Genomic DNA, 25,149 nt, shown 5'->3' with positions numbered 1-25,149 from the left:
CAAAAATCCTGACTTCATGAATAAATCAAATGCCTTCATTAAAGAAACATTACTGCCATTTTCTATACTTTATTTTAAGGCATACAGAAAAATATTTAACAAATGGGTATGCAATTAAATGCCAGGGACTGCTAATTACAGCCCTCTTGAATGTCTCTGCAAAACAATGATACTCAATACAATATGTTAGAAAGGGTGGGGAAAAGAAAGAGGAAGCTGAAGACGATCTAATTCATGTTAGTGCAGATATATGCATGCCTGTGGCTACAGGCTGCAAACAAGCCATCAGCGTAACCCAGAATGGCAGCCAAAGGATACTTTAGATTCACATCTTTGCTTCTGCTTCTCTAATTCATTTCCAAAACATTTCATCTCTAACTAATTATGGAGTTTAATGACAGAACGTGAAAGACTGGCTCAGGTTTCAGGCCATTCCAGCAGAGTTTTAATGATACATTACATCCTTCAGGTTGCAGAACCTTTATGTGCTTAGCCATGATTTATCAGCCCTGGCAGAGGCAGGTACTTCAAAGGCAACCTTATATAAAAAATAAATTCTGCCTTTGCCAAGCATTGGAAAAAGCACTGAATTAAATTTAAAAATCAATTCCTTCAGACAAGAGAGTCATAAAAACTCAGTGGGCTTGTCTATTTGGCCAACAGGCACAAAGTCATGAAAGTACAATTTTGTAATCAATAATAGCAATACAGTGTATGTTTTCTGATTGGAAAAAATTAAAGATGCCAAAACAACATTGATAAATACTTAGGCTGATTTGTGACAGTCGCATTAAGCAGAAACACAACATGCATTTTGATGAATTTCCAACTAGTTTATGTCATACTATACTTTTTATTTTTCAAAAAAGAATATTAAAACTATTATAAGCTTTGTCACCTGCTGTAAGGCAGAATGATGTATTTTATTCACTGCACATTTCATCTGTGAGGCAAAAAAGCATAATTTACTTCTTTATAAAAGGGAAATATATATAACTATATATATATAATTTTATTGGTATTAACATAATGCAATACCATACATTGAGCAAACAGAAAGAAAACATTTCAAAATACATTTTTAAAAGTATCTCCCCGTAAGATAGTATGAAATATCAAGTAATTAGCATTAACATTATTACAATACACCCTTAGCCAAATATATTAAGGAAAATCCACATTCTAACCACAGAGATAGAGGCAAACATCAACCCATAGGGGACTCAGAACATAATGATAAATACAATATCTGCATCTACTTTGAGTGACATCCAGACGAATACTGGCCCCCAAACAGCCCTCTGGAGTCGGGGTGTTATACAGAGAATACTTTGTGCCTGCTTCTCCAGGCAGCATCACTCACATGTTTAACTCCTAGAAGATAAAGAGGAACTGAAGAGTTATCTGCAGAGTATAAGAAATCTCAGCGTGAGGTATCTTCTCCATCATCATCCAAACCAGTGTCAGTGTACCCTCCGGTAATGCGTTACAAATCGTTAGAGAAATAGAAGTCTCTGAAAGGTCTGCGCACACCTTCACTTGACAGAATACACTTAGTTTAGCATGATACAGAAAGGTAGCATCCTTCACATTAGTGAAGGACGCTTAAATGGCACAATCTGTCTGGTTGGCCTGAATGGATTCACTGCAGTTCAGTAAAAGCAACAGGATTTTAGTGTTACCATGGCCGAATCCCTCTTTAATTCCTCGAGGTCTGCAGAACAAAACTGAGTGACATCAAAGCCCTTCCCCTGTCAAGACCCTCTTCCCCTTCTGTTCTCCCATGCAGGGCAGTATTTTCTGCAAATGTGCTCCGTGTAGACTGGATCTGACCTTGTGCCTAGTCCCATTGTGGAAAGGGTGCATTCTTCAAAAGAGTGGCCATGCCCTTGACACCTTCCTGGAGGCCTCATATCCAGGCATGTGGTTGTCTACGCTTTAACAGGTCTAGTCTCTTTTATAAACACCAATGTTATTCAAGAAGAATTGACTTTCTGAACGGAGGCCATTAGGTGTCTTGCAAGAGGCTGAAGTTGAGTCTCCGTCGTGCCAATCGCTAATGATAAGTTTATCAACCTTTGAGTCCAATCGGTTCAGTGCCAAGAGAAGTGGATCCGATTTGACATGGAGAGGTGCTATCAACTCTCGCAGTGTATTAGCCTAATATGATAAAGCAGTGATACAATATGTTGAGAGAACGGTGATGTGCCATTATTTCCATATCATATTAGTATATTAGAATTACTATCATGCAAACAAGAGCAAATAGCAAATCTGGCATACAGTTGCAGCACTACAGAGCTTTTCTAATCTGCATGCACGTATGCTTGTGAGGACAGAAACATGGCACTGTTTCAGTATGACATCTTGCCCCATCAAAAGAGGTATTTAGGGCAGAAAGTTACATATTTGCTTTTTGTGGACACGTTTGGAGAAAAAAAAACAACAACAAAAAAACCCACAAACCAACCAAACAAAACGGAACAAAGACTAATTAAGAAAAAAATAATCGAGAACAATACACATCCTGACCAACTTGGGTTGGTTTCCTCTATACTTAAAAGACATGAACTCATTTGGAAACACTGGAAAAGGGTCACATGAATGAGGAGAAAGAAAGCAAAGAATGTGCCCGAAATCCACCAAACATGCTATGAGCACGGAAAGATACCCTGTCAGCAGCTTATGTTTGAAATAGAAAAAGAGGTGGCACAATGCAATCTGTTTATTTTTGTTATTTTAGCTGGCAATCTAGCACTGTGACACTTCAGATGAAGGGCAAGATTGAGTAGGAAATCACATGACTTTCAAACCACGCTGACATCCAAAAGCTAGGACGTGAGAACTCACGAATCTTTGAGGACCCATGTTAGCAAAGAAAAGAGAAAGAGAGAGGTGGAATAAACAGCATGTTGCTAAGTTGTTTACTGAAGAGTTTTTTGTGTGTTTGCGCAATCTCTGCACACAGGGCACTTTCAAAAGCCCAGCTGGTGTCAGCACATACCCTATTTTGCTGTGAATTATACTTATTTGTAATAAAGTATGAATCTTTCTGTGATTCTCAAAATCCATTGTTTTCAGATCTCACATAGGAAAATCTGTGAGATATTTTTTTAAAAAAAAGAAACAAAAAACAAGCCTCACTTTGGGAAAGAGTTCAACTAGGACAAGTATAAAGATGCAAAAATTATATCCAATTTAATTGTTGAGACTTGTTTATCCCTTGTTAAGGAATTTACTTTTTCAAAAGGCAGGATGAAGAAGGAAGGAAAATACAAAGCTTTGTCACTTTTACTCCTGAGGATATCTGGAAAGGTCTAGGAGAGCAAAAAACGGTGTTGTCTCAGTGACAGAAAGCAGCAGGTGGAAAGAATTCCAGATAGAAACACTGGTGCCATTTAGTCCACCCACGGCAGCAACTGGAAAATGGGTTTCCAAAGAGATGCGCTGTGAGCAATGCTGCAGAGCTCAAAGGAAATTCAGGCTCTTCTGAACTTCCTAGCTTTCCTGGGAATTCTGTGTTAACAGGGAGAGGAGGATGAACAAGGGAGAGGAAAATAGTTTATATAACTGTGTCGTAAGAATAGCAGTCAAGAGACAATTTTACATAACTTATGATTTTAAACAGGGAACATTTGATTATACAACTGAAACGAAAACAAACAAGCAAACAAATAAACACAAAAGAAAATTAAACCCAAACCAACCCCAAACCAAACCCTTGAGAAAAAAAAGCCCATGCCAGCACATTGCAGGACTGATGGAGTTGTGAAGAAAGGAGGCTCAGCGGACTGCAAAAAGGAATGCTTTTCACATTTTAGCCTATTTTATAATGCTAACAGTCAGGGCGTTTGAAGTAACAATCTTGGAGTTGCTTGGAAAAAGGCACTAAGAGAGAGTGGATCCCGCAGCCTCATAGATGTCACTTGTGCAGCTTCAGGAGATCCAGGTGTCTCATGGTTGCTTTTTCTATAACTTCAGCTCTAAAAACTCAGGAAGTTTGGTTTCCTGGAGGAAGGTAGGTTTGGACAAAAGAAACTCCTCTTTTCATGAAACAAGGTGGCTATGAAATAAAGAAGGGGTGTTTTCATTAGGATGTTATTAAGCAGATATCCCAACCCTGCTCTTCCACACGTCTTGCTGAAGCAAGTTGAAGGATGTATCGAAGAACTATGCTACCTTCATTGGGACAGGATGGTTTTTACGTACCTAAAATCCAACTATACTTTGCATTAGAAGATGACTGCTTCTGAAAGAAATCCTGCTGATAAGACATTGTTTTTAGAAGGCTGTTCAGTAATATTGCTAAGGTCTTTGTAGCACGACTGTTAAATACCGCTAATTTTGCTGCGGCCCATTTTGGATTAGCCACAGCGTATATTAACAGCCTTTCATTAGGACCTCTTAAGCAGTAGCCTATTTATCTGAAGGTGAATATAATTAACAGGCACACTTGAGGTTTTCTAAATAGATTTTCTTATTATTTTTACTCTTATAGAAAGCAACTGTACAATATTTCTATTAGGGTAGAGGCACTCTTAAGAGTTTAGTTTGCCTATCTGCCTATCGGTACAAACGTTATATTTCCTTATCATTCTAAAATACACATTAGCAAAACGATTTCAGTAAAATCCAGCACATGGTTCCCTTTCCAGCCTAGAGCTGTTCTAAGTTTGTTTTAAAGGAGAACAAATACAAACAACAACGAACAAGTAATGTGACTTTGGATGGATACTTATCAACACTACAATTTATGAAACTGATGAGACTTGCAAACATTTTGAAAAAAAAACCAATTCTTATTCACATACAAAAATGAATTCAACCCTGTGAAAAAAATGAAGTTATATCATTGCATTTATTAATTAATTTATGCTTGTATTATGAGAAGAGCTGTATGGCAAATGACATTCTCAGAGAGGTTGTAGAAAAAAAAAACTGCCTGCTGTAAATTGTCACATATATCTTCAGCAAATATAACAAGATGTAAGGACTCCTGTGTCTGAGCAAACCTGTAACAGTGGGGAGGCCCTTTACCAGTCAAAAGTTGTGTGAGAGAATACATCAGCGCTCAGATCAAACCAAGCAAGAACTAAAGGATGCACTGCAGGCCTCTCCAGCCATGCCAGCATGTCTCAGTACTGAAGAGAAATGTAAGCATAGGAAAGGAGAAAGTTCTCACTCAAGAGAAATATTTGAATCACAATCAGTAGGGAATAAGGACATGGCAGGTGAACCAACTATTTCCCTCTGTTTGAGATCTGTTTATAAACATTGAAGGCACATCAGCAGTCACTAATCAGATTTAAGTTATGGCTTTAAATTCGATTTTTTTATTTTTTTAAAGAAAGTAGATACCATTTTACTGCTGCCACTTGAGAGTACACTTCCTTACAGAATCACAGAATGGCTTGGGTTGGAAGAAAACTCAAAACTCAACAAGTTCCAACCTCCCTGCCACGGGCAGGATTGCCAGCTGCTAGATCGAGCACTAGACCAGGTGTCTAGGAACTCACCCAACCTTGCCTTGAACACCCCCAAGGATGGGGCATTCATAATGTCTCTGGGCAGCCTGTGTCAGTGCTTCACCAGACTCTCTGTGAACCTTGTTATTTTGTCTAAAATGAGTACAAGATGCCTAGTTATAACATTTATTTAATTGATGGTTAAATTGATGGTAAATTTGCTTTTCAGAGAAGGATGCAGTTAAATGATAACAGGTTAGCAAACTTTTGAAGTAAGCTTTGTAATTTTAGGAAAAAAACCTCCTACTTCCCATCTATAGAGCAAATCAGTTAAACTATAACTGTGTTTGTAATCTCTTTGCTTTCCCTCACCTGTACCCAATTTTGTGTACAAATTTCTATATCTGCCTATATATGCATAAGAGATGCAAAAGAACTTTGACAAGAAGCTCTTTAGTAGTGTCTATCTAGTCCAACAATGAAGCACATCTGGTATGGTGTTTCCTTGAAAGTAAATGCTACACTTGCGCTATCAGGCTTTGAACAGGGAATGAACACAAACATGAGGGGGGAAACATCCCCCCCAATTTACCATAGACTGCTACTTGGCTGCTTCTGTTGTAAGTCCAGTGGCAGCTACTGGGATGCTATGAGGTCTGGGGATGTAGCTAGATGTTGTTCAATTCCCCTGGAGGAATGCTGGCAGATTTACAAGCTATTCCTTGCTCAGCAAAGGAAAGTGTCTTAGGACTGCTTGGGTCACAGAGAGAGTGCCATGCGGAAGGTTGGAATGGCACATCAGTGCAGCCCCCTGGCACTGTACTCCAAAGCAACATACCTGCCATTTATCACATGAGAAGTCAAGTAAGACATGGGAGGCAATAATGGAAGTACTGTGCTGGATATTTGAGTTACTGGAGTGAGCTATGTGAAGCATGGCTAACACAGAAATATGCTATCTACAAGTAGCAAGTTTCATTTTCCCAGCACTACTGTATATACTTTAGTGCCCTTTGTGTCCCCACTGAGCTAAAAGTGACAACAAAAGAACACCAGGACCACAAATACTGTACAAGAAAGCACCATGATGAGAAAGCAGGACTTGGGAGCAGGGAGGACAGGTGGCATGCCAAAGCACATTAAGCTTCCAGCAGTGAGCGGTTCCTGCCCGAGCACTGCTCTCAGCCTGGTGAGCAGAAGGCAGCACAAGAAATGACAGGGTTCTCATCTACAGGGTATTTTTTTTCCCTCTCAACACAGTGTTTCTAAAGGTGCAAATGCACCCTTGCTCTCCCACTATGCATTTCATACACTATTCTTATAGCTAAATAACCCTCTACCCACTCAGTACTAATGAACTAAAAGAAAAAAAAAAAAAAGCAACCCATACAATTCAACACACAAAAAAGCAAAAACCCACTAGTGTTGATGAAGAAAAATGAAAAAAAAAAATGAAGAGCAGTTGGAAAAAATTCATAGCTAAGGTTATCTTACACATTACAGTACCACACCACTAACAGATTTATTAATAGAACAGTATTATTTTCTACATGATCTTGTCTGAAGCTTTGCTTGTGTACACTGAGTCCTATCTAGTTCACCTTACATGCAGGAAAGATCTATAAGCCCTTTATACTTAGGATGCTTTTTCCAAACTCCTGTAAGCCTTGCACTTGGGGACAGCACCACAGGCAGCCATCATGCTAGTGGTGCTTCATGCAAAGCATTCTCAACGCTCTGTGAAGGCCTGAAACAAGCAGCTAAGGACCTGGATGCTTGTGGACACATCACTACTTTCTGCCACAGTAATACTTAACACAGGTATATCAAAGAAGCTTACTAACGAACATGTCAAAGAAGTTTACTAACAAACATGCATTTGTTTATCTGCGTTGTTTCTGTAAGTGACAGAAGGGTTTTTTTAAATTATGACACTATAGTCTGTGTATAATTTACTGTTTCTTTATGGAGGTTTTATTAAGTGATGAGTTTCCAACTTACTTGACAAACAAGGATGATACCAGTGTCAGTAGCTAAGTACCTAATGAAGTAGTGCTACTCACCAGGGGCTCCATTTTTGGCTCACCTTCTGGTATTGTGTTTGTTGTTCTTTCAAATGTGCCAAGCTGGATCATCAAATTATTGATACATACTATAATATATTACTACAAATTCTGCCCACGTTATGTCCTTCCATAGTAGATATATTTCAGAGTTATTCTTGTGCTGTATAGGTCTCTTTCTAATGCTGTAAAACTCATTTGGTTTGTTACTGAGGTCTTACAGAGTGAGAGTCCACAACTCCAAGGCTGAGCAGTCTGAGCTATGGCTTTGTCAGAAGTCACCAATTATTTTTGTCGTATACTTTCTGTTATGACTGTTGTAAACCAACATAAACCACTGCTCCCAGACAAAGGACATACTCTAATTTGGGACAAAAACAAATGAGAGTATAGAAAATTTTAAAAAACATGTTGTAAGTTATAAGAATAACAAGAAAAACATGCTTCATTCTTTTAGAAGGGGGAAAAAGGCATGTGGTTGAAAAATAATGGCCAGGTGATAAAAAGGAGCTGGCTAAGTTTCTTACAAAATACAGTAATTTACATAATTTTATATAGATTTGGAGATGGAAGATAGAATCAGGAGTTAAGTGTCCCAGTGCACAGTTCATGAATTCTGTGAATGTTATTCAAATTTCTGTATATTGACACTTTAATTGCTGCATTACACTGGAGTCATAGAATGGTTTGGGTTGGAAGGGATCCTTAAAATCATTTAGTTCTAATCCCCCTGCTACAGGCAGGGACACCTCCCTTTAGATCAGTCTGCTCAAAGCCTCGTCCAGCCTGGCCTTGGATGCTTTCAGGAGAGGGCATTCACAACCTCACTGGGCAACAAATAACTTACATATTTCTATGGGACAGACCTCATCCAACAGAAGTCAATTTTGTACTCAAAACACATGCAGCATTAGGTATACACCTAAAGGCAAGATTCCTTCCTACTATCATAAGTTAAGATTAGTCAGGCTATGGTTGCAATGGCATGTAAAGCTGAATTTAATCTGCTAAACCTCCTACATGATTTATGCTGGGAACAGCTTGGAAAGACACATCTTTATTTCCACATCATGAAGCAGGAACTGTAGATCCAATCTGTTGCCCAGTGAAACAGTTACTAAAGAAAAAAATGTACATTCTGCCTCCTATCTAATGCTTTGGACATCAATACTGAAAGAAAAAAAAAAAAAAAAAGGAATAAGTAATGTATTACCTTTCTGGTTTTTTAATAATCCACTTTTTCAATATGAAATACTCAAAAAGAACTGATCTAGTGGGTGGCAACCCTGCCCCGTGGCAAGGGATTTGGAACTAGATGATCTTTAAGATGATCCATTCCACCCAAGCCACTACATGATTCTATGAACTGGTTCCATTATCATAACAGACTATTCTCTGTATCACTGTTAGAAGCAGCATATTTCTTGGAAATTTTATACATTTGTTTGCTTGGGGCTTTCAAGTGAAACAGAAATGCCTAGAATTAATTATGACATGTCAAATTTAAGCGTTTAGCTCTGAGCGGTAGAGACCACTTTAGATAAAGAAGAATTTAATACATGCAGCATTGTAACTGCTCTTTCTGACTGTGTTTCCCATACTGACAACAAAAATAGTGGCACACTGACAAAATCCCTTGCATGACTATATAAGTTGGGGACAGACTGCTATGTCCTCATTGTCTGCCGACACCCACAGGGGACCGCAATGCTGGTTTTCATTGTGGCCTACGATCTCTTATCAGAATGGGTCAATAACAGGAACAGATCAGATATGTTTGATGTTATTGATGTTGCTGGGTTGTTAAGGTATAGTGAGCGGACTCAGCAAAAAGTAGCATCTCCCTTCTCCTGCCCATGTTCTGCTGAGGTTCTGAAGAAGCTTCTGTCACAAGTCCCAACATGGAAGCTGCTGAAGCTTGCTCAGCTAGGGGAGGCTGGGAGGCAGACTGTGATCGTTAGGCTCATCACTGAAATATGTTAATAAAGTTTGGTACTCACTGCAGAAGTGCACACACAAAACAGTCTACATGGTTACTCATTTAGTATGGCCATCAAATCAAATTCTGACAACTTCCCATTCCTGTCTGGTTGTGCTACAGTTAACAGAGGCATTCCATTCTCTCTCCTCATGCATTAATATGTATTTGATGATTAACTCAGCTTGCCTGCCTATTGCCAGGCAAGTCACATGGTTCTGCTCCAACTGTTTTTGATTCAGTCAGGTCTCTTCCAGTCTCCAGTAAACCGTATTCAGCAAAACAAAACAAAACGAAACAAAACAAAAAACAAAAAAACACATTATCAGAGCTAAACCCTCTGAGATATACTGCACAAAATTAGCATATATAAAGAAATTCCTGCTAGATACCTTGCCTCTAATGCACCTGGTTTCTGTAAAGACATGGCAGAAATCTCCTGTCCTCTTTTAAAGGAATGATTCAGCTACTTTCTCAGGGGTTACAATGCCCTGAAAGCCCATCGGATCAATGCAGCAGTTAGCTGCTTGCTTTGCAGCAGTGAATTCAGTACCTACTTGGGAACATAAAATGAAGAATTAATGATAACATTTTTCACATCTGGTGGATACTGGAAGGATGAATTTTCATCTAGTGATTTATTTATTTAAATGAGAATAATTTTCTAACTAAAACGCTTACACGTAAAGGTTTTATGTAAGGTATCCTCATGGCAAGCCAAACATTGCCATGTTTTTTGCTTATAATTGCTTGCATGTTTTTAACATGCAAGAGCTATTTGCAGAAGTACTCTGTTTTCTTTTTTAAGTACATCTTAAGACTATTATCTTCCAAAAAAATGCACTCACCAGTGTAATTAGAGAAAATCATAGCTGAACAGGGATTTCATTGGGCTCCTCTTACAGGAGTCAAATGCTGAAAATGTCAGAAGTCTCCCAGTGTATTTCTACTTTAAAGACAGCAACAAATAACACATTTTAAATTACTTTAAATCCCTGAACGTGCTACAGTGAGTATTACTTCTTTAATAGCAACCCTTCACACTTGCTAAGGAAGTAATTCTATGCAGAAAAAAGCAAAATAATCAAAGGAACCTTTCGTCAAATCACCTTTATACTCAAGCTCCTGGTTCATTCAAAAAAGCACAAGGCAGCCATTTATGGCAAAATGGAAGTGGGGGAAAGTAGACAGGGTAGGGCACAACGCACTCAGTGAAGAAGGGCAGAGTCCTGCTCCTGCCTCCCACCCTCATCAGTGGGGTCTGGAGGATCCCTGCTATCCTCCTGCAGTCATGGAACATCTCACATGGCCTACTGGCATAGCCACACTGGCACCCATGTACAAGTTCCACTTTTCCTGCAAAACCTCTTTTAGCCAGCACTTCACAAAAGCTTTGGAGATGTCAAAAATGTTGTTCTTTATCAAGAGCATGAAAATAATATTCCAATGACTTTTAACTGGAAATTAGAGGGCTGTTTTATTAACTGCATTGCTGCACTTGTTTCCTGGTGTCCAATCAGAGATTTCAGGTTATAAGAAGGGAAAATATCCCTGGAAAGGGAACCAGCTTATAACTGACTTCTTATTAATTCTCCTATGGACTGCAAAGCCACAACTGCAGAATATTTTTTAATGATTTTGAAGCAACTTCCTCAAAATCAGAGAACTTGGGATATTTGGCTTCTTCTGAGTAAAATACAGAAAGACAAGGCATAACACATTAAAATGCTGCATGGTAATATGTCATATACTGAAGGGTTTATGCTGTTCTAGCCTTCTCGTATGAAAAAGCAGTGAACAGGAGAGATGTGAGCAGGTAGGATTACTGGTGGTATGAAAGGTTTTTCCTGCAAGGTGCAACTGAACAGTCTGAAACTGTTTAAAACTTGATCCAGTCTAAAACTGTTTAAAACTTGATCCTTAAAGACAAAAAATATAAGAAATCTATACAATTAGGAGCACATACATGCAGTAGGTAAACAGAGAAAAAGGTTGATCATTGCCTCTTTCATTACTGGGAACATCTGAAAGTTTGGGTGGAAAATTCAAAACTAACCAAAAGGGAAGCTTTTCTCTCCAACCTGTAAGTCAGACAACTCCTTTTCACCATGTGATATGGCTAAAAGTACACCTAATTTCAAAAGCAATAAAACTACTTGATGAACTGGATGGAAGAATGACCCATCAAGAGCTACAAGCAAGAGGCTTTTAACTCTTCCTGAGAAAAATGCTTTAGGCACTATTCAAGGCAGGTTGTTGAAATGTGAAAATGAAACTTGGGGCTCAAAACTCTACAGCTGCACTTCAGAAGCAACCACCTGCAGGGTTTTTGTTTGTTTATTTTTAACTGAAAATAGCTAAGAGTCTGAGATCTGGTACAGAATTTCACAAATCAACGTTTGGTCAATTTTTACGGAGCCCACATCTGCTGTGTAGAATGGGAAAGTTAATCCTCAAGACAAAATAGCAAAAAACACGAGCTTAGTGAGTTCTTAATTCTGCAAGGATTACTTTTTCTTTTTTACTCTTTTTTTTTTTTTGAAGTAGAAAGTAAACAAGAAAGTGACCTTGCTTGTGTCTGATATATTAAAGTTTTTACTGTTGTTACACAGGTAAAAAAGTTCAGTGTGTACTATAAGATGCATTTATTTTAAAACTCTGTAGGAAAATAAGAATTCTAAATTTAATTTCCTTATGAGAAAGAACACAGGAAGGTAGGAATGGACAAGAGGGTGTTTTTCTTCTGTTTGCATTACTGTTTTCAGGGGCACCATATTAGCACAACTACTGGTAAGGAAATAAAAGTTGATGGCTACAATTTACATAACTGGACTCAGAAAATTTTCTCCACGAACCCTGAAATATGGTAAGCACATGGCCATATACTTTTGATCATTTATAATGGAGCTATCTACAGCAACTGCTAAATATGAACAACTGCAAGCTGAAGAAATAATAATGACAATATATGAAACAAGATTATGCCTTCCTCTTTTAAAATATCTACTCCATTTCAATGTGGTACAGATGAGTAAGTCACCTGAAGAAAATGTCTCACCAGAGGCCTCTACTCATGGTTTTCAAAGACATGAGTTAAGGGAGCACTATGAGAAAGTTTATGACCTCATCATGAGGTTATGCTGGATTCTCCTCCTTGGAGGATAACTTGGGCTGAGGAAATAGTTTGATGCGATGGTGCAGCTCACTGGAACGTGGTCCCAACATAAAGAACATTCACTTGAATCACCTGTGCAGCATGCTAAGCTGTGAACAAAGGCAAACACAGCACAATTGCATTTATAGTAGATTTTCTTGTAAGAGAAATGTGTTATTATCAAACCAAAATGTTCTTAAAATAGGTTTTCTAATCAGGGAAAAGATTCATAACACCATCGTTTTCTAGTCTTCAGCCTCTTGCCTCCATCTCACCCAGTACTGCGTTTTACCTGCTCTTCCTCAGGCACCCTGGTGCTTCCTGTCTGTTCTCAACAAGCACTACAGATCATGGCATGTGAAAAGTAGCTGTTTCCTATCTTGTTATGTAGTTAAGCTAATCCTCTGCCACTGTGATGGGGCCTGCTTTTCTTTCTTTGTTCATCTGCTTACTCTGAGCAACCTCATCTCCCTCAGTGTTTTGAGGAATAGTGATGCTCAGGAACATGCACAGTGTCCAGGTAGCGGTGCTAGAAGCACCAAATCTGAGTGAAATATTAAATCTCTCCTTCTGCTTCTGTTCTCCTCTGAGTAGGCGTCCATAGGTGTCCTCTGGCTCTGAGGGACAGTGCTGGTTGCTCATGGCCTTTTATCTGCAGCCTCAGCCTCTTATGTGAAGCCTCCTCTAAAGGTCAGAAACAATATAATTGATAAAGAAATAAAACTAATCAAATGCTATTTTCTAAAGTGACTTAAAACCTGCCTTGTCTTTCAAGAGACTTTTGTGTTCTCGATATAAATCCCACAATCTTGTTTAGCCACAACATGTACAAGCATAGAAAATCAGCCTTTCAGGATGGAGGAAGGCAAGAGGGTAGCTGACATTTTTGATTTTCCTTAACTGTGAAAAACATATCCAAATTGTGAGTCTCACTTCTTCACTGTATGAAAACCTGAAACTTCCTTCCACTTTCAAAAACTTATTAAAAAATGAGCTGAACCAAAAATTTCCGCGTTCCTTTAAACAAGAGTTCCCAACAAAAATAACACGTCCTGTTTATCCCTCCTTTTACAACATAGATATTCTGCACATACTTTAAAGACTGTGAAAAATGTTCATACAATCAAATGTCTTGACTGACTAGAGCTCGCCAAGATGCCTAGATATGTGTATGAGATTCATGATGTCTTCTATGAGGTGCCCACACATGTGGAACTTATTAAGGAGGGACTACATAGTATTAAAAAGCAGAGTGAGCAGAGAACTTAGAAACCATCTTTTCTTTTTTTTTTTTTTTTTTTAATGCATAATGAAGTACATTCAAAAATGCATTTTCTGTTTGTTTTATATTTTATTCCTCATAATTCCTTTCTTAAATCATTGTCAAAATTCTGAGATTTAAATTTTGGAGTGGAGGCGACTGAGGAAGCATTGCACTAAATGCCAAAATCAGGACAGTAACACTGGGCAAAGCAAACAAAGTCCTCAGTGACACACAATATAAACAAAATGCCCTTGGAAAGCTTTAGAGGGAACGTAAAATTTAAAGTGGATTTTTCCTAGTCTCTTTTACAAAGCCAGGAACAAAAGTGCTCTTCCATCTTCTGAAAAGACAGAAGCTAGCTACTTTAGGTGCCCTTGAAACCATTACATTAAAGTTAGATTTTATACTGTACAAGTCTACAAATGTGCTTATTTTGACTGTAAACTAAACTTGAAAATAAAATTAATTTTACTAATTAAAAGTTGAAAACAAATGTCAAATTACATTGTAATAAGGTGGAAACAAGCAGAATTTTTAGAATAACCAGCTTAAAGCTTTTTATAGATCAAGTATGATTTTCATATTGGATTTCAAGTGTTGATTTCAAGTGTTGACATTAGTACAGTAAAAATATTACTTTCACACCAAACGTACAGGCTATTAAATTTATGTGAATTCTAAAACAGATGTTGCTATTTTTACCAGAGGAAAATAATTTTCCATATTTCACATATTCACCAATTCTCATGTAGTCTATAGTGACTACTTTGCACACACTAGAAATGCTGTGCTAGTTGGAAGAAGCCAACTGCAGTGAGCCCCTCGTATTCTGAGCCATGTCTGCCACTGCTGTGTGCAAGTAAATTGCAGAGGCCCCCTCAAGCCAGCTGACTGCATCCCAAATTTGACTTTGATTTCACCTAGAACTGAATTTGCAATGATCCCTAATGAGTTTTATTACTTATTTAGCCTCAATGAGTAATGAGATCAAAGTAAACTTCCTCCCTATCCAAGCATTCCCAGGGGTTTTCCAGAGCAAAATTTTTCCCTTCTGTCTTGCAGGCTCCACTCCCCACTATGGGAAATAGAATCACAGAATTAAGGTTGGAAAAGAATACAAAGACCAACCTCAACTGATCCCCACCATGCCCACTAATCACATCCCTCAGTGCCACATCCACGCTGTTTTTGATTGCCTCCAGGGACAGTGACTCCACCACCTCCTTGGGCAACCTGTTCCAATGCCTCATCACTCTTCTAGAGATGAATTTTTTTCTAATATCTAACCTGAACACCCCCCCCTCTCCCCCAGTGCAACTTGAAGCCATTCCCTGCAGTTATTTCACTGTTATGTGGAAAAGGCTGACTGCCACTTCGCTACAACCTCCTTTCAGGCAGCTGTAAAATCAATCCTTATGCAGCCCAAAGCAAGCACTGCCTATCTGCTGCAAGTGCCAGTCCAAAAGATCTGAACGTAAGATGGTCCCTAAAGCTCTTCCTGTACTCAGAAGAAAAATCAGCACACCCAGTGAGTAATGTCTGTGCTTTATTTTGGATGCCAGTTTCTCCCCTATGACAGGAACCCAAGTTCAGCTCAGCTTTGGTCAAAAATCATACCCTGTGTACAGGTCTTGGCATATTACTGTCTGATCTTTGCTCACCCCTGAATTTAGAAGCAGGAAAAATCTCTCTCATGAGGCTTGTTTAATTTCAACTCCTCGATTCCTGTAAATCTTTACTGGATTAAATCAATATGTCAAAAACAGGCAGAAATATGTTTTTAAGTCAAAGATTTTTGGCAGCACTTCTCATTTTCTAATGATAACTCAAATACATTTAAACAAATCAATGGCGATATTTAGTATTTTGAAAGGCCAAATTTTATGCTTCAGTAATCCAAAAGAGAAGAAATAATAAGCTGTTATAATTTGGTGTTAGAAGTACTCAACCCGTGGAGGCAGAAAATAACCATCCTATTTAATATGCAGCCATTTTCTTATGTAAATACTGCAAAATTCTGCAAAGAACTTTTTTCATATTTTGCATATGACATCATGCTACTTAATATCATTGCACTTGATGCTGTGATATGGGAGTGTTAAGTCATCAACAAGATCCAAACTCACAAAGTGTGGCCAAAAAGGAGGCAAACTATCTTCCAGCTTTTTAACAACAATTTTTCAAAACAAAATTAGGAACCTATTTTTTTAATATTTAATGAGAACTGAGATCTTTGCAAAATTGTCTGATTGCAAGACTTTTCTTTCTTTCATTTTTTTGCAAATAAAGTACTATCTTATCATGACATTTATTTCACAAGAACTGCTTGATATTAAAAAACAATAGGAAAACTTGCAAATAAACCCCATATGATTAGTATAAACTCTGAGCATTAAGTTCTCTGGAGACTGAATAAATTCCCATCTGACAAAAGGATGAGCCTTCACTTCCCACTCATCTCCAGGTAACACCCCCCTTTGCTATTCAGATGCAGAATGGGTATAACACACAGCTCCATCTTTTGTTTCCAGAAGTTCAGCTCCCAGAAGTGAGCAGCATGAGCTACCTCAGGTAGCCAGGGTGTCCCCTCTGATGGCAAGAATAAAGCCCAAGCAGAAGAGGTAACCTGAGTCTTGCTGTTAGCAAAGAAGGCTGTGCTTTGTGGGGTTTTCTCAAGGGCATCCTGCTGCCCAGATTTTACTAATTATATGGATGGTGAAATAGAGCAAACCTATTACAATCTACAAACAGGAAAGTGGGAGGAAACATTTACACTGGATATAAGTAAAGTTTTTTTACAGTAAGGATAGTTAGGCACAGGTTGCCTAAAGAGGTGGTGGGTGGCCTATCCCAGGGCAGGCTGGATGGGGATGTGAGCACCCTGACGTAGCTGTAGGTGCCCCTGTTAACTGCCATGGAGTTGGACCAGATGGCATTAAAGGACTCTTTCCAAATCAAATGAGTGTGTGATTTCTCATAGGACAGTCATAGAAGTGGGAATGACTTTTGGAGGGGATGAAATCCCCTTACCAAGCTTCATGTAACAGTATGGTAAACGATATACTAAAAGACACAGAACTTGGCAAGCACCAGGTTAGTCTGCAAGGCATTTATTTTCTCTAGTCAGGATGTTAGTTTTACAAGCTGTCATGTTTGTTTGTTGGTTGGTTTTAGCTCAATTAGATATTTTAAATCACCTGAGGTGTTTATCCACTTGAGCTACTTAGTGTGGATTTGTGACAAGCACAGGAAGAAGCGGCTTTCATTAAGGTATGAAAAACAGCAGTCAAGCAGAAAAGCTTATCTAGCACACTGCACAACACAGAGTGAAATGTGAAGTACTGTACAGCTGCGAAGTACAGTGTCTAAAACACGCAGGGTGAAGCAATCTTCCTGGTGTTAGCCAGGTGCTTTACATCCAGATTAAGCCCTGGAACACGCTGCCCGTAGAGGCTGTGGAGTCTCCTTCTCTGGAGATATTCAAAACCTTCCTGGGCATTTTCCTGTATAACCTACTGTAGGGAACCTTCTTTAGCAGGCAGGTTTGGGGTGGGTAATCTCCAGAGGTCCATTTCAACCCTATGTCTCTATAATCATATGGATGCTGCCTTCTCATGTGAGGTAGGGCAGCTGGGAAAATCAGTTATATTCAGCATGATTGGCCAAAAGCCTACTGAATAGTAAGTGGGCCAAAAGTGAGATCAGTCTTCATAACATCTTTCAGCTTAAATAACAGATGCTGTGATGGAGCAGCTTTGTTTTCCATGCAATAATGACTGGAAAAAACTACGCTTAAATTATAAAGGGAACAATTTAATATCTATCAGGAGAAGGAATAAATTCCTCTTCAATACAGAAAAGAGGAAAAGCACTGTCTGGAGGGAATGAAGAAGACCCACTACTTGAGGATACTTAAGGATGGATGCAGTAGGCATAACAGCTCTAGATCTGAAGTACAGATAACCCCTCAAAATCTCAAAATCAATTCCAGCCCACTGGCTCTGAAGCTTGCACAGCATACTTATAGTTCCACCAGAGCCTTCAGAGGGTCCAAGGTTTCAGCCTACATATGCTACTTTCTTGTGGTGGAAAGGGTTAGGAAACAACTCCCACATAGAGATTAAGATGCTACAACACAAGCATTTATTGCTGTTTTAGCTGTCCAAACAAGGACAGACAAGGAAGTTGCACAGAGCGAGCAAACAGGACACAAGATCTTTAGATCTGTCACCCTCTGCAGCAGCGCAGATAGAGACTAAAAGGAGGAATTTCAGCCAAATACTAGGCTAAGACACTAAAAGTGAAAAAACTACACTGCAACATTTATTTTATAGGCTTCTATAGAATCACAGAATTGCTCAGTTGGAAAAGACCTTAAAGATCATGGAATGCAAACACAACCTAACCATACTACTCTAACTCTAACAACCGCCTGCTAAATCATGTCCCTGAGCACCACATCCAAATGGTTTTTAAACACATCCAGAAATGGTGACTCTATCCACGATGACCTTCATCTTAATTCTAAGAACCCAGAGAACTTCTGTCATAAAAAAAACTGATTTAAACAAAATTGCTTTGTAACAATTTGCTTATGCCAGCGTCTCTTTTCCAAGATTATAGCAAGATGCTGACTGCTCACACTGAGAACCCCATCCCTGCAGATTCTAATATCTCATCTTGCTTCCCACAACCGACAGTAATTAAATGAGAAAGCATATTTACATAGCGACACTACAGAAGTTCAGCACGCTAACAGTCTCATAAAACTACATCCTTCCTATGTTCTCCCAGGCAGTAATGACTCAGGTTCTTCCCTGCATATGTTTAACAGTTGCCTTGAAAGAACCTGAGAGCCACAACCAGCAGATGGTGGCACCTGGAGATGTAATAAATACGTTCTCCCAGACCTACTGATAGGAGTGTCATATTCTTCTGACTTGATTGCAGAAAGAGTTTCAGCTTGGAGAAGCGCATTTTAAAATTATGCATTTCAAAAGAACATTCTCCTTGCACACAATAACTGGCTAACTTGTTTCACTGCAGTATATGCTTTCTTTGTCTTTCAAAACTTCCAGGCTGGGCCAAGTGCCTCTTGAATTTCTAAGAGAAACTATCACAAGTCAGCAAAAATCCCACTGAAAAAAACCAGTTTCCTCACATTTTCTGCAGTGGTCAAATCTATGTGCATCTCCAAAATGGTTTTCAGAGATCTCACAATAAGATTTATGTAAATAATTAAAATTAGTTTTTCACATTGGAAATGAATATAGGTATCGATTTAAGGATAGGAGCCCTCCCCTGTTAGTGGGAAACTACGCGGTAATTGAAAAATAGTCTGTTTTTCATTTTGCACACAAAATAATTTCTGAAAACTTACATAGCCTCATTTACAAAATGTATGTTATGTTTTAAGATGTAAGCTCGTTTGACATAAGGGAAAGCACAAGAAGAAGGATTTTTAAAAATATTATTATCGAATAAACAATCACATATCCTTCAGTATGGTGAGCAGCGGGAATTTGGGTGTTTGGACTGTCTTCCCTGCATGACACATCAAGTGGTCTGCCAGGTACAAGTCATCTTTTCCAGCCTCAGAAAGGGAAGGGACAGAGCTTCTTTACCTCAGGAAGCAAAAAAGTTAAAGGCAAACCACAGGTTTCTCCTTGAAAGAGAACTGATGCATAAAATGGAAAAAAAAAAAAAAAAAAGCTAAAGTATATTATCATGCGCATAGACTTCTGCTCTTCAACCCAAAATGACAGTGCCTCTGGTAGCAAGTCTCTTGACAGCCACCAGCTTCGTAACATAACTGAGGATTCTTTGCTAGAAAAGTACACCGGCCATGCAAGAAATTCTCATCTCTATTTCTTTTGCTTGTAAAAATCCATATGCTTCAAGAAAAATCAGATGACCTTTGTTGGCAATGATGCCCACAGCAATTAAAATAAAAGTAAGAGTAGGAAAATGTCTAATAACGTTTCTGTTTCTGAACTCCACCTCTCCTTTGCATTTTTAGTAGCACGAGCCATGGAAATCAATTAAAATTAAAAAGTGGCAACAGCACATTCGTGGGTAGAATGCATTCACATTTAAAAAGTCTAATGGGCATAAAAACTAAACTACTTTTATTTTTGTTGAGAGGCAGTATCGCTTTCTGAAGTGCTACCCAATAAATGATTCAACATTTGGCTTTCAAACACTGCAGATGATTTTTCCCCCCTCCTACTGAAACTTAAATTCACAGTGTTTTTGTTTAGAATACAAAAACACTTGTGTAATAGGGTTTCTTTTGCTTGTGAGAATTAGAAAAGCTTTTTTCTGTTTTTTTTTTTTTAATTTTTAATTATTTTAATAAAGTTTACATTTTGAATTAAAGAAGATTCACAAGAAACTTAGTCCTGGTACTTGTCTATCTAAGTTGGTTTTTGTATCAGTATACTTTTTAATATAATAAGTAGTATAATACATACTTTGTACGTACAACTGAACATGCACACACAGAAGATAATTGAGAAGCTCTCATTTAGGCTGACTTTTTTTCCCCACATATGTACCTGCTTCTGGAAGCTTACAGAAATTTCTATTCAGATAAACATGGAGCTTAAAACTTAACAAAGTTAAAAACATTTAGCTACACATATAGGCTAAGTTATCAATGATGCTCTCTCCCCACTGATTAATTTTCGAATGTAACAGCCCTTTTGTCTCTCTGGATCCTATGATGAATGAAGCACTAAACATTCTAGATAAAAGTAAGAAAAACAGTATTGTACAGAAGATACAAGCTGTTCCACTGAACATTTTGTGTGCAACACATTAGCTTTGAAAATAGGTTTGGAAAGTAACCCAGTGTCAGCCACTGACTTGTCTACCTTTCCACTTTCCACCTTCCTGCCTGAAACAGCAAGCCACTGATGGAAATTTCCCTCTGGAGATACCAACTACCCATACCAACACCCAACTGGCTAGCCATTTACAGCATAAACTAAGAGACATAAGACTTCAAGTTTTAATACAACTCTGTGGTATTTTATCCTGGCTCATTCTGAGTGCCCAGCAGCTCTACCAGCTGGGTGCTGGCACCGGGTGGCACAGCAGGGAGGAGCATGGGCACACAGATTGGTGCCAGGGGGACAGCTCATGCTGGAATCATGAATGAAAAGCCCAGTTGCAAACACACAGCTTAGAAAAATCATCCTTTTTCCTTCATTTCAGTGTCTGAGTATACATAGGCTGAGCTGCTCAAAAGGATGCTGAGAAGAAAAACCAGCAACCCAGCCCTGGCAAATGCTCTGGTTTGTACATGACTGATGGTGAATGTATTAAGTTAGAATAACATCCTCCTTAGTGTCCCAGAGGGTGCTGCACTTTGTGCAATTTTCCAGCCTCAAAAGGAATATTTCTAATGTGAAACATGACCTGTCATCTCTCATAGCCCTGCTTACTTTAGACGTGCTAGCAGGCATGCACACCTTTACTAACCTGAGAAATTCCAGAGGGGAAAATATAGTATCTTAATGGCTTCTCCCTTGCCTGTTGGTGCAGATAAAACTAACTAGGTGGGGTCATATGACAGGGCACTACTAATGGTATCCTGTTTAATGGAAAGGGGCAAACCATCCTATTAATTGCAGACACACATCAGCAACAGCTCCAGCATGTACAATCCAGTCTTTATGCATTACTCATCCTAACTCCCACATTTCCCTGCCAAAGTAAAACGATACCCTATCCAAAAGGCAGAGAAGTAAAAGCAAGAAGTGCTGCATATTTCACAGTTTTGGCTGGGGCTGTTCAGCCTGGAGAAGAGAAGGCTCCAGGGAGACCTGATAGCGGCCTTTCAGTGTGTAAAGGGTGGGCTGTAAGAAAGAAGGAGATGAACACTTTAGCAGGGTTTGTGATGACAGGACAAGGGGAAGAGTTTTCAAACTAAGATAGAGGAGATTTAGGCTGGGTATAAGAAATTGGTTTTTTACATTAGTCTCCCACTGACACTATTGCTCCTCCTGCCCTGTTTTAGGAGGTAGCACAGAAGGTGATGGTTTCTTTAAAGAGAGGTCAGTGGGTCCACGCCAGTTACACACTTCAGAGCTAGTAGCTGCTTCTCTTCAGCGCTGACCCTAGAGACATCCCTGTCCCTTCCCTACAGATCACAGAAGCCTATAAAATGAAAGAGATTCCACCGAGTAACAATCATCTGCCAAGAAGATCTTAGGTGCTCTTTGGCATTAAGTCATGAAACAAACAGAGAGTGAGGATGATGGTAGGGCCTGGGGAGGGGGTGGCAGTGATGTGATGCACAGCTCTTTCATTCTGCTCACTGCAGCTACCAGAAGGCAAACATGGAAAGGCACACATCCTTCGCAACTGCACCATGGAAATGCAATGCAGAGGGGCCAGGCCTCTTACGTGCTCTTTATGTGCAGCTATTTCACAGCATCAAAGCACGAGGGCACATTTGGTGCTGTTTCCCATTTTCATGGTCTCAGGAAAAACCACACAAACACAAATACCCCACAAGACAATCTTCTTAAATTACAAAGCAAGAGACCATTACTGGACAGTGTCTGTACCAAACATCTAAACGACTAAGACAAAAGTCACTTAGGGAAATAGAATAACCAAAAATTAGCCTTTAAGTGTTAATGTGATATCATGAGACAAAAAGAAGCAACTGAACAACACACAAAAGTTACGTCCCAATGGATAAGCACAGGAAAGGACAACACACATTTTTAGTTTACCGTTATATATCTAGGCATTACAGCAGGGGCTGGTACGCAGCACTATTTGCAGTGTCAGTACATTCTTGCAGTATTTATTTAGTGCACACAGCATTGATTAATAGAGAGTAGGTTCTCAGCTGCTGCAAATCAGTGTAAGTTTTGTAGAAAGTCAACAGAACCATGCAAATTATAGCACCCAAAGACAGCATCTGACAGAAAGCTTGGAGCTCCTAATGTGTGTGGTGACTGTTTGAAAACATCTTTGGGATAGAAGTAGAAAACACAGGACTGCATTTCACTGTTTGGTTGAAACTAAGGAGGCTTTAAAAGTGGGAAAGGAATAAAAAAAAGCTGAGAAAACAAAGTTTTGGCAATGACATCTGACTCAGCAGCAAGCACGAAGGCGCTGTATTCCTTGTCTCACACAAATAGCAAGAGGAATGGTTAAGCTCTGAAACACAGGTATACACAGGAAAACATAGAGCCATCCAAGAGTTTAGAACTATGTCAGGATCACAAAAGTGCAAGGCAAATAAATACATGTGAAAGGTTTGTTTGATACCACATCGGGAAGCCTGAAGGAGAGGCTAAAACCTCTCCCAACAGGGAGGATTCCCCTCCCCACCAGCTGCAAGTTTTTATGTTCCCAGACCAGCGGAGGTGTGGGGCCAATCCTGTCAGCAAGCTCGGCAGTCACAAGCAAATCTTGTTCTTCTCAGCCCAGAAATTTAGATTTTGCACCTCAGAGCACCACTTGCATGCAGTCCCTCCTGCCTTTTATACTGGTAACCACGCTAGAAAAAGCCAGTGTTGCAAACAGAACATAGTAGTCATAGCAACAAGCAATTTGGCACCTAAACTTTTCAACAGACTAAACAGAATTTTCTCTCTGTTTTTATAATTTCATGGTCAGTAACTCACCATGAACACTTTACTTGTCTAGCTGGTCATTAATGTCTCAAAACCAATCTCCTGCTAATGCTTCAACCATGAAAACCTTCTCACTTAAAGAAAAATAAAAGTGTGTGTACGTAGGGAAACTGCTTGAAAATTAATTTTTTTCCTCCTTTTTTTGTAAATTTGTAGAGAAATGTGGAGGAGAGCCCAAGTTCTAGCCTGCTAATCCAAACACAAGCCCTTTATTAGTATTGCACGCTATAAAACCTGTTACACCCGGGACTCTAAAGGATTAAAAATTGATGTCTAAAGCACATGACATCTTAGGCTGTGCAATAGGATCCCTGAATAATGCCCAATAGAACAGGCACTGCTGGGAAGTCTCCTTGCTCTTTTCCAGTTCCAGTGGCTGCAAGAAATATTTTTATTTAAAAAAATCTTATTGCCACCAGTAAAAAGCCATTTGAAAATCAAAATTGAAGACTAAAAATAGGACACCATATTCTGCCCATCTGATGAAATTTAACCTTGTTAATTGGAGTGCTTCATTTCACAGTCTGTAAGAGTCTAATATTACCCTAATGAATATATGGATTTTTCGAAAAGTGTAATGCATGAATGCAATTGAAATAATGCCTTTTCTCCCTTTTATGGCACCAGACTTTGTATCTGCAGAAGAAATCACTGCTTTCTCCAAGGCAAGAATTTGTGCAGTCTAGAATCTATTGACCAAAAAGGGAAAATGGAAAACAGTTCATGTCTCCCATGGAGACTAAATAATGCCCATATGAACTTTAATGCTCAAGATGGTGCTAACTTCAATGAATTAACTTAGGCAGGCAGTTAATTATCCAAAACTTTCGCTACCCTTTCCTATCTCTTTATCATTTTTACCCTTCCTTACTACAGTGAAAAATCTGAAGGAATGAGATCACCACACCTCTGAGAGCTTCAGAGGTCATCCTTGCCACTTTCCTTGCTGCTGCAGAAACTTCATCATAGCACAACCCCACAATGCATGGAAGCAGGCTTTGTTGACAGACCTGACAACTTGGGTGCAAATTCAACTTTGCTAGCAACGCACGCTGAGAAGCTCCATAAATGACAGTGAAGACAGAGCATGAAACAGACACAGAAATGTGTTTACGTGTTCAGGAGGAGCAGGGACCTTCATTCTCTATTTATTTAGAATATTTTTGACAAGTAGCACAAATATCTATGGAGTTGATGTGCCATGTAAGAGGCAGTTACTCAATATTAGGATGCTTTGTTTTTAAACCCCGCTGGTTAAACAGATATTTTATTTTAGTTTATTTATTCCTCACAAGGTGAGGAATTGGGGAACATACACTGTTCTTCAAATTCCTGCAGGTTCTGAGCTGTCCCGTGACCTGTTCTCCTGGACACCACACAGTCACAACCTGACCCTGCAACTCCAGGGTTTACTGAGTGTTTTTTACAACATGGAGAGAGGCTGACTGGAAAACTGGACTAAGCATGTCCTGCCTGACACATACTTGTGTCAGTGGGGGAGAATACTGTGCAAGGGAAAGAAAGCAAGGAAGCAACATCCATTTATGACTGAGAAACACTATTAGG

General features: G+C 39.1%; 1 protein-coding gene across 6 annotated transcripts in view; it reads right to left on the bottom strand.

The window, feature by feature from the left end:
• The window catches only part of CNKSR2 (connector enhancer of kinase suppressor of Ras 2), a 204,265-nt gene that overhangs the window by 12,025 nt on the left and 167,091 nt on the right, over positions 1 to 25,149 (bottom strand). Inside the window, exon 21 of one of the 6 annotated variants that reach the window (XM_052673742.1) lies at positions 54 to 2,160. The exons of 4 other annotated variants lie outside the window; for them this stretch is intronic. In XM_052673742.1, coding sequence (XP_052529702.1) covers positions 2,156 to 2,160 — 5 coding nt within the window. In that variant the 3' untranslated portion in view covers positions 54 to 2,155. Of the gene's footprint in view, positions 1 to 53; positions 2,161 to 3,119; positions 4,064 to 25,149 lie in introns of those variants that run through there. One more of the 6 variants, XM_052673741.1, reaches the window with a different exon arrangement.

Source organism: Tympanuchus pallidicinctus, unplaced genomic scaffold (assembly GCF_026119805.1).
Source record: "Tympanuchus pallidicinctus isolate F22 unplaced genomic scaffold, pur_lepc_1.0 scaffold14, whole genome shotgun sequence".
Classification (NCBI taxonomy): domain Eukaryota; kingdom Metazoa; phylum Chordata; class Aves; order Galliformes; family Phasianidae; genus Tympanuchus; species Tympanuchus pallidicinctus.
This window is presented reverse-complemented; position numbering and strand designations above follow the sequence as displayed.